At 37.5% G+C, this 11,321-nt stretch overlaps 1 protein-coding gene across 3 annotated transcripts in view; it reads left to right on the forward strand.

Moving 5' to 3' along the window:
- LOC145787989 (mitochondrial adenyl nucleotide antiporter SLC25A24-like) overlaps positions 1–2,937 on the forward strand; it is a 63,232-nt gene extending 60,295 nt beyond the window's left edge. For all 3 annotated transcript variants that reach the window (XM_082599832.1, XM_082599837.1, XM_082599843.1), the window contains one exon: positions 1,875–2,937. In XM_082599832.1, the coding sequence (XP_082455958.1) occupies positions 1,875–1,946 (72 nt within the window). In that variant the 3' untranslated portion in view covers positions 1,947–2,937. The remainder of the gene's footprint in view (positions 1–1,874) is intronic.
- Positions 2,938–11,321: the final 8,384 nt, after the last annotated feature.

Below are 11,321 nucleotides of genomic sequence, written 5' to 3' on the forward strand. Positions count from 1 at the left end.
CTAATAATTGTAATCTACAAGAAATGCAATAGACTCGACTGCAGCAACTACCGTCCACTAAGTCTACTCAGTCATGTATACAAACTCTTTATCACTATCATTGCGGCACGCGTAAAAAATGACCTATATGCATCCCTCCCCCCTACACAAGCAGCCTACCAACCAGGAAGAGGAACAATCGAGCAAATCTTAGCGCTTGAACAAATTATAGAAAAGTCTATTGAATTCAACAATCCCGTCCATATTATCTTCATTGACTTCAAAAAAGCGTTTGACAGTGTTAAATTACTCTACCTTTGGCAACTTCTGGCTAAAACTTCCATCAACAAAAAATACATCAACCTCTTGAAAGCAACGTACGACGATTCGAAAGCACTAATCAAAACAGACATCGGAACAACCAGACGAATTGATATTATAAAAGGTGTTAAGCAAGGAGATATCTTGTCTGCTATCCTGTTTTGCATCGTAGCTGCTGCAATAATCTCAGAAACAGAAAATGAGTGTAGCCTACAACTGGATTCACCATCGGCGGTCATGTAATATCCAACTTAAGCTACGCAGACGATATGGCCATTTTGAATAATTCTAAACTGAAACTGCAGGAATACCTAGACGCCCTGTCAAAAAATGCTGCTAAATTTGGCCTACAAATAAATGTGTCCAAAACCAAATGTATGACAACCGACAAAACTAACAACACACTCAATCTCACTCTCTACGGAAAACAAATAAAACAAGTACCGGAATTCATATATCTTGGCCACCGACTATCCGCAACCAACGATGGAAAGACTGCAGTGCAACACCGAATTGGCTTAGGCTGGGCAGCATTTGAAAAGAACAGAAAGATTCTAACATCCAACAGACTCCCCATCAAACTGAAATCAAAAATTTTCAACACCTACGTTTTACCAGTTTACAACTCACTACCTTCCAAAATCACATCATGAGAAGCATGACCAACAAAAGGCTACTTGACCACACGAAAACAGAAGATCTTTTAACTATGACAAAACTACAACCAATTGCAGCAATAATAAAATCAAAAGTTTTAAAACTGTTCGGCCACACTAAAAGATCACAATTCGGAATCAGCAAAGTTTGCACAGAAGGCAAAGTAGAAGGAAAAAGAAAACGTGGCAGACAACCAAAACGATTGCAAGACAACATCCAATCATGGACCCGACTCAACTTGGCGACACTGGGCGAGTTGGCTCAAAATCGCCACTCTTGGAAGCAAATAACCCATGTTGATGCGCAATCTGCTGCAGGCGGAGATGACGACTGATAATGAGTGCTTAACAACATTTTAGCGCAATCTACTTTATAGAACGTATTTAAATCCGCTTCACGCAACTCAAGAGATGTAAGACGTGGTGAAGTAGCCTGCTGCAATGCTGCTGAAATTTTGCCTGTCATGTGACGATATCCTGTTACGTGATTGGAGTAGACGAATATGTCATCATCATCATAATCCATCGTCGGTTTGTTCCCCACTAGTGGAGGTGGTCGATTGTTTCCGCGCAGCAATTGTTTTAATCCCTTTTCTCCATTTCACCCTGTCCCTTGCATCTTCCTCCTCAGGTTTCAGAAAATTATTCTTGCACAAATTAGAATATGTTAGGTTTTATAACTTACACCAATTATCACAAAAACCATACTACATTGGGGCACAAATGTTGTCAGGAGATGCATGAAGTCTTTAAACGTAAAAAAATGCAAAAAAATCATTTTTGACAAAAGTGGATATTAGGTAGGCCTACTTACCAAAATCACGGCAGAGCTGCTCGATGCCAGCAACGTCCCTGGTCGGCTTGTCGTCAGCTCACGAAACCAAAATCACGGCCGAGCTAATGTCGACTTTTCCACAGGTTGTCCCAGCCGTCAGCATCAGTTACGTCGTCTATGAGAACATGCGGATCCGTCTTGGCGTCTACAAGTGATTGTGACCTCACATGCAAGGTGACGTCATTACCCCGGGGACCAATCCAGCGCAAGAGCGTCACGTAGGAAATTGCGTATTATTGTGTCGTCATGATAGTGATGATTGTGTCGTGATGCCGTCACAGTGACGAAACCTATGTCGTCATCAATGCAAAGGTGTGAAATTTCATTGTCGCTTGATGTTCATGAACTTGCAATGACATAACAATGCAGTACCCTGTGACTGATGATAGTTGAACTAACTCCGTGGGGCAACACTTGTGTTCTGAGGTGCTCATTTCTAATGCATACATTCTTAAAGAAGTTTATTGTCACTTTAGTATATTCTTCGCCAACCCTCCAAAGGAATGGTATCTGGTGGAATGTTGCAGATGTGAAGTCGCTAATTGTGTCCTCTTTCTGTGCGCATTGAGTGCTACAACAATTTGAGTATTTTCTCCGAAACCTTTCAGGACGAAAGCAATCTCTGATCTTTGTTTCAACATCATGTGATGTAGAAGTCCATCATTGTGACTTTCATCACTGATCATCTTCAAAACCCTGCTCTTGTACTCTTCCTGTGCGCTTTGTGTCATCATTATACTGTGACGTAACGTGTGGACGCATTCTTCCGTGACCTCTTCTTTTTGTAGACAATTACTCAAGTTTAAATTTCGTCAGTAACCAAAAGACCTTGTTCTGCAACCCGCTACGTCATCTGATCAATATCCGGTTAACCGGATTAGAAAATGAACCAGAACAATTTGTTAATGTCTGTGTGTTGAGACTGCCACCTAATGGAAGGATTTACATGCTCGTCTGTCACTCGCGACAAAATAATTTGATATTTAGGAAATGAGTTAAGGAAAACTTCTTTCTATCCATCGTGTTACCCTCGTGTGATTGTTAAGTGACAATGGCTTTAAAAAAAATGAAATATTAGTTGTTTGTGCAAATGGTTCATTCCTTTGTTGAAAATCTGTAATAAAATAAAAATTATTTTTTATTGCGCCTTCAGTAATGTTGAGTTTTGAGGTCAGGCAAAATCTCCCGGAATGTGATTGCCGGTAATAGATTCTCCGCGGCGGTCATGGCTGCTCAGCATCGTATACTTACTATCTCAGGACAAATCAAGACGAATGAAAACGTAAAGTAGCTGTGGCGATCCCAGCCAGAAAATCATTTTTTTTACATTGATTCAATGTTTGCAGATTGATTTTGTGGATGAAAAAAACTCTAGTTTATCACATTCTTTTAGAAGTAGGCTATAGGTAACACGATTTCCACTCAGCTGTAGCTTTCATTTCAACCGGCCAAAATGAATTAAAATCAGAAGAAAAAAAACTTCTTTTTGATACTTTTCAATGAGCTAAACGTTATAAAAATCAACTTTTTCTGCCTGGGCTGCTGCTTCTTGCTAAATTTGTTAACTTGAGTCTGGCAATGTCGAGACAAGTAAGAATAGTTAATTTTATTTTTCTAAATGAAATGTAGGCTACCGGTACCTCAGTTCTGGATCAGCACACATCGAATGATCATGAAGTTATGAAATATTTAGTTTAAAAGGTATTTTCTGACAAACGCTTGTCATGAATGGCATGACATAGCCTACATAGTTTCAACATGTGCTTTGTGCACAGAGGCATATTGCATTTAGTGCAACGATGAGAAACTTTGCCGTGATTAGGCTATTTCTTTTTTGGAATAGGCTAGGCCTATCCCGTTCCTCTGATGTCGTCTACACATATGGCATAACGCTTTTTGGATGGCTGTTGATGATTCGGTTGTGGTTAGCCAATTATTTGTTGTCAAATGCACTGTTTTTCTTTTCAGAAGTAGCAAAGTACAAAATAGGCTACCGCACTAAAGTAGCGGATCGTGCTTTTCATATTTTGAACACGTCGAGTCTTCGTAAAAACTGGTCAACTTTACCAGCTGAGATCGTGCACTGAGGCAACAAAACTGCCTGGATTGAAACGAAACGATAAATTGTAGCCTAGCCTACTATGAGTCCCACTGCGTTTAGTTCTTAGTTTTAATGTGTGATTGATGACTTGACTCGCGGTTGACTGCGGCCACTGTGTACACAATAGCAAGAGCGATATGAGACATTTCCACGCCGATTGCTAAAATATAGGAATTTAGACAAATTTTCTGAACAATCTGTGACAAAATGCTTATTGTGAACCATATAATGTTCCAAAAATAACCAAATCAGGTTTAAACGATGCTCAAACAATAAAAATTGAAGTCTAGAAATATCAGCGTTTTAGGAAAATTCCTTCTATAGGCTATATAGTAGGGTGTTTCATTTTTTCACCATTTTTGAAATTCAAAATGCCTGGGGTCCCATCTGGTGGTATTTGGGGAAAAAAGTTTACACCCCAATTTTTTTTTCAATTATGACGTCATATTGAGGTGGTCCACGAGGTTTGAAATTTTTGGGCCTCAAAATCTCGAAATTTGGGCGTATCTCCGGAACCACACATCATAGATCGACAAAATTAGTATCAAAATGCGCAGAAGGGTCGGTTTCCTATACCTGATGTAGAGAATATTAAGGTCTATCTGCTTGAGAAAAAAGTTATTTCAAAAAATCTGATTTTCGGTCTATTTTCTCCTGATGAACAGAGATCAGGTGATCAAGATAATAAGTTTTTCTGTATTTTTCCACTCTTGGAAGCTGCTATTGCGTAATAATAGTCCTTGTTCGTTTTGCAAGAGACGAAAGGGTAATAATTGAAGGTATTACTATTATAATGATGATGATGGCTATTCCTCGTCGAGGATATTATAATGTAACCGTTGAGGAAGAGGTATGTTGCTCACCTGCTTTAGATTTTGATTAAGTGTCATTATGGCATTAAGGCCAAGTATTAGTAAGTCGATGCAAAACTTCAAGGAATCGGAGAAAAATGTGCTTCCCCTTAATTCAGATATAATCATCACTATTTTTACTTGAGGAAGAGAGTACGGTAGCCGAAACTAATCCCAAGTTTTTGAAGAAAATACGGTACTCTATTTCAAAGATTTGAAAGATGAACTGCTGAAAGATGTAGTTGGCATATGGAACAAAACTGGTCTTCCAGTGCTTAGCAAACAGAGAATTGAAGCGAAGTTAAAAGACGTGATAGAGAAGTACAATACAGCAAGAAAGAAAGAAATGAAACGCAGAGGTAATGAGGTTAATCAAGAATGGTTGCAGAACTTGTTCGATATATGTGCATGTAAGTGAAGTGTTCGATCTCCGAAAATCTGGTTGTTTTTCAAAAAAAACTCTCTTGCAGCTGTGAACTCGAAAACCGAGTCCAGGAGAAAGAAATCGCTTTCTTGAAAGATCAGTAAAAAGATTGAAAAATGTTTATCGGTGGCGTAGATGTCAACCATGTAGAAAAGGCTTTAGAACGGGAAAATCATAAAAGGAGGTGGGAAACGAGCAGTGAAGTTGAACAACCGAGCACTTCTGGCATACAATCTGTCAAAGCATCGGCATTACTATGTTCGAAACAGAGAAAAAGAAATGAAGCAGTTAGATGTCTACACAGTAGCGAAAGCGACTCTGATGGGGATATGAATTGGGAAGATGATAGGGAATACGAGCCTCTGAAACCAGCTATTGGGGGAAAAGTGTACAAGAAAGTATATTCTTTTTCAATAAATGATAGAAGTTGTTTACTTGCTGATCGTAGGATGACTTCGGTACGCCAATAGTCAGATCTTATGAGGTCGGTTCTTGGAAAAGATCAAATAGCTGCAGCACCTTCGACAGTATACCGCCAACGACAAAAAACAAGAGAAAAATCTCTGATGGAAAGTGAGAATCTTCTGCCATGCAGTTATGTTATGATGGGCGCGTTGTCGATAAAATAGATCGATACGTTTTCTTGGGTCAACTTGTTGATGATAATGGCATGAAGTACGAAAGTGTGCTTGCTGTTAAATATTTTCCCAAAAGTGTGTCGGTCACTGCAGCACTGATTTTTGACACCATCATCCAGGAGGCTTGCAGAGTTCACCTATCCCAAGTATATTCAGTCATGGCTGATACGACTGCTCTCAATACAGGAAAAAAGTCCGGAGTCAATACTCGACTGGTCAATTATTTTAATGATGAAGTTGGTCATGATATTCATACCCTTAAATGTATGTCCCACATAAACGAAATATATCTTTCCCACGTCATTTCTTTTGTGGACGGCGCCAAGAAGGGTCCCGGAGCAATGCAAGATGGGGCTTTGCTTAACCAGATAGCAAGACTAGACAAGCCCAGTATTGAAACCTTAACACCAACTATTACTACGCAACAACAGCTTCCAAGAGTGGAAAAATACAGAAAAACTTATTATCTTGATCACCTGATCTCTGTTCATCAGGAGAAAATAGACCGAAAATCAGATTTTTTGAAATAACTTTTTTTCTCAAGCAGATAGACCTTAATATTCTCTACATCAGGTATAGGAAACCGACCCTTCTGCGCATTTTGATACTAATTTTGTCGATCTATGATGTGTGGTTCTGGAGATACGCCCAAATTTCGAGATTTTGAGGCCCAAAAATTTCAAACCTCGTGGACCACCTCAATATGACGTCATAATTGAAAAAAAATTGGGGTGTAAACTTTTTTCCCCAAATACCTCCAGATGGGACCCCAGGCATTTTGAATTTCAAAAATGGTGAAAAAACGAAACACCCTACTATATAGCCTAAAATTTCAAAACTAGTGAAGGACGGGACCATTTGGCCACGTCTAATAACAGGTCGAGTTAAGCGCCAGGACAGCGATCAGAACTCACAAAGATTTGGACAACGAACTCGACTAAAACCGGGCCCTAAGCAAATCAATATGCTAACTTATAACTAAATTACGCTAATTAAAACGACCGCAAAAATAATATAGACACCTAGTCCTTTGCGACATGAGAAGTTATATTCTCACACTCTGTTACAGTTCTACAAGTAGGCTACAATCGTAAATATATTATGGAAATTTTAAATTACGAAATTACTTACCTTTTCTTTTAATCTGAAAGTGCTTTATATATCTCAATACAAACAAGTTTTGTAGCCTACATTACGTTTCATTTTCATAAAATAAATTACTATCAACGCCCCATGGCAGAAAGGTGCTTCATCAACATTACGTCAAAAAACAATGCAATGTACTCAGTGTTGGGCGCGATAACTCATTTTTCGGTTAAGCGATAACGATAAACGAAAAATGCCTAAAGCGATAAACGATAAATCAAAAAAAAGTTAAGGGATGAACGATAAAATTATCGCCGATAATGATAATTTTTTTTTGATTAGCGCTGCCCCATCCCATGCAGCACGAACTGTTTTCATCAACATGACGAAATATCGAACATAATAATTATACTGTAAAGGAACAAAACTTTTTGTAAGTTATACATGAATAGAATCGCAACAGCGGCATTGGGTACCGAATCTTCAATCTCTTGATCCATAATCAAACTACTGAGGTAACCGCCGTGCTTATAATTATACCTTCAGATACCAGTTGGATGCTTTTATCAATCGAGTTAGTTAGCCTACACTGCCGCTTAGGCTACGTGCAGTAGGCAAAATAATTTAATCAAATGAAAATACCACAAAAATTCCAAACTTTGTATTTTGCTTTCTGCTTAAAGGGCTGTTTACAGCAAAGTCAGCAATTTGCAGCTCTAAAAAGTAACTTATTGTGTTGTCAGGGCCGTCGCTGCAGGGGGGAGCGTGCCCCCTCCACTAACAACGACCTGTGCACACACACTTCAAGCACTGAAGAAGAACTGGTTTCAATTTTAGTTTCATTAACAAGGTGGTTAGTAAAAATATTACTTTTCATGGTCTTTCCACTTGTGTGTTGATCCGAAATAAAATTTATCGGCGATAATCAAATATTGCCTTTGGCGATAACAATAAACGATAACTGAAAAAACAATTGAGCGATAACGATAGGCAATGAAACTTTATCGCCGATAATGCCCATCACTGAATGTACTCAATTGGAACGATGGAAATCTATTAGTACTACCAGTATGTCATCTATGGTATTACCGAGAGCTTATAAATCTTTATTGTCTTAATTGGTACACAGGCTTCATGTCTATTTGAACACAGTTGGAAACGTTATAGGCCTAGCCTACCGGTAATAATTTAATTTCGTCTCGAATTTCTGTTGATCTCTACTCCTTCGAATATATATTTACTGTTGTGTTTTTACGTAAATTAACGTGGAAAGTAACCGCTCACACATCATTGGCCAGTTTTTAAAATATTACGTGTTTTATATTTTTTCTTTCCTTCAATCGCACTGCAGTATATATTCTTGTGAAATTTATTTTGTATGTTATTCGCTCTGAGGATGCGCATTGTCATGGTACGCGAAACGTCAGTGAAGCAATAAACCATCTTGTTTGTTGTTACTTTTACTTTCATCAGATGAACGTTGCGACTAGTGCTAGAAATAATAAAAGGGAAGTATAATTAAGTATAAGAAATAAACATAGGCTACGTGCAATTTCTTTTTTAGATAAAGTTTGGTTTATAGCATGATTGATTGAATTTTTATCCTCGGACTGGGAAAGTTTCTTGCAGAGCTTATTCCTGGCAGTTTCGCATACTTGTAGACTTGTAGAGGCTTTGAATCACTGACGCAGGCCCGGTCACCGAGATTGACAGAGTAAAGTTTCTGATTGTTGAAGTCTTGTTGCCGGGGAACTATTCCATCCATTAGATGCCGCTGAATGGAGAGCAGTCCTAAACGTGCGTTGCTCAAGCGCACACCCCGAGAGTCGAACCCGCGCCGCTTGATCTTGAAGCTTCTTCGTTCCAGAAGTGACGCGCTAACCAATTGAGCTATCGGGGCGGGCAATTTGAATATACGTGCAATGTCACCGATGGGTAGCCTTAAGCGATAAAAGTTAATAAAAAAATTAAAAACAAACTAAAAAGAATGAGTATTATTGTGAAAGTTTGCACAAAAAATGAAGGCTGCAAAAAGCAGTTTTGATGATACGAATTTTCGATACATATACAAATGATCTTAACACGTTTGGCAGCACTGCTGTTGATTTTTAGTGATAATTTCAATTCAATTCAATTTATTTTTTGCTGCTGGTGCAAACATGTACAAAACGGCAAAGTAAACATACGAATTTGACACCAACAAAAGGGAAAGATGGCAAAACCCAAAAGTTTAAAATATACATCGATAAAAGAGTGTTACCACCGACTTAAAATTGCACAGCCACCAAACCTAGAAGCGAAATAGAAAAAAAAAACTTTATTTTTTGGGAAAATAATCCTACAATTACAATTAACACTTACAAGTGCAAATGTTTACAGTGATAAAAATACCTAGCCTATTAAGTATAAACCAATTTCCACTCAGTCCAGAGAAGTTTACTTTTATAATAGTCAATTGATTGATTGATTGAATTTTTATCCTCGGACTGGGAAAGCTTCTTGCAGAGCTTAATCCTGGCAGTTTTGCATACTTGTAGAGGCTTTGAATCACTGACGCAGGCCCAGTCACCGAGATTGTCAGAGTGAAGTTTCCGATTGTTGAAGTCTTGTTGCCGGGGAACTATTCCATCCATTAGATGCCGCTGAATGGAGAGCAGTCCTTAACGTGCGTATTTGTAACATTTGTAAGCCCACTTGTTGATTCAGCAAATTTCTAACATTCCTTCAAATCGCATTTTCTTTAATCAATCAATCAATGTTTTATTTGTCAGTAACAGGAACATAGATAGGCTACATGTTTAAAATATGCAATATACACAATGCAAAAGTTACACAAGTTCCCATACCGACAGGGAGACAACGAGACGACCATACGGTCTACTAGTCAATTGCCACTCTACGGAAATGACGATTTTGCGATTTTAAACACGTGCTGAAGTTAAACAAAACAAGCCTAAACCCTCTCTTTAACAAAAGAAAAAATAGGCCGAATCTTACTGTACAATGAACACTTGCAACAAGGGCGATTCAAGCTTTACAGTACTACACACAATAAAAATAGTGACAAGTTTCCAAAACTTTTCACTTTGAAAGTTTAACGAAATTATGACGTCACAAAATAAAGATTTAGCAAAGTGAAAAGTTAAGGAAACCGGCTTAGTGTGACCAAATGAATTCAGGGAAAAAAACTAAGTCCAACGTGAGATACAATTAAGTACAATCAAATACCAGGGATCATAGGCTACGCACTATTTATTTTTTTAGATAAGGAGTGATTAATCAACTTTAGTTGAAATTTATCAAGATTTCACAAAAATTAAAAACGAAAAAAAAAAATTTGGCGATTTAAATGCATTTATAATTTCACAGTAAGGTAGACTTAATAAAAATAGTTTCAAAAAATATATTTAAAAGCAAATTATAATTGCAACAATTTGTATAATAAATTAAGCCACATAAATGAAGCAGTTTTGTGATAATACGAATTTTAATTCAAATATCCAATAAGGTCTGGCAGCACTGCTTTTAGAAATACAGGTTAGGCTACCAGTTAACAGTTAACTGTAGTGGCAATTTAAAGATAAAATAACTATTTAATACAAATTAAAGTTGCATTTCAATAATAATTAATAGTATCTCATTCCAGACCAGTCTACTTGTTTATATGATGCAATTTCCGCTCTTGCATGCCTACTTCTTGTCTTCACTTTCTTTACTTCTTGTTTTTACATTTTTCTGAAATTCCACTTGCTGATAGTTTGGAAAATTTCTGACGAAGATCAAATAAGATGAAACAGTGTAATTTTCTTGAATTTGATTTTATCTCCAGGTCCTAAATTTGAACAAATTAAGTTTTTAAGACTTGGACCTGGAGAGCAAAAATCTTGCAACCTACTTCCAAAAAGCGCGGGAAAAACCCAAAGAGTTTTGATTAAGAGTTTCTGATCAATTTTAAACGGTAGTTTTCTTACGGTATATCAAGTTTCTGATCAATTTTGGAAATCTTTCCATTGCAGGTGCCACAAACAAATTTTTTTCTACTTTTCCCAACTTGATGTATCTCCAGGCTATAGTGTTTTATTAGCCCAATTTTTGAAATTGCGACAGAAAAGACATAAGCTAAGCTATTGACACTTTTTACTTTTAAAACTCATGCATGAAATAAATCTGAATAGCCTACATACCGGTACTAATCATTAAGAATAGGCTGTGGCTATATTTACACTATATAGTGTAAACATAGCCTCAATAGCATTGCCAGATAAGGAATTCTGCCCTAATTTGAGAAAAGTTTAAAGCTGTTGAAAACAAAAACTTGTATTTTGGAAATTTTTTAGTTCCGGGCAAAGATCAAAACCTTAACCTTATTCCTAACTCTAACCCTTACCTTAACCCTTCCTAACTTTAATCCTAACTCTGGCAACACCTGA

This window comes from Aplidium turbinatum, chromosome 2 (assembly GCF_918807975.1).
Source record: "Aplidium turbinatum chromosome 2, kaAplTurb1.1, whole genome shotgun sequence".
Taxonomy (NCBI): Eukaryota; Metazoa; Chordata; class Ascidiacea; order Aplousobranchia; family Polyclinidae; genus Aplidium; species Aplidium turbinatum.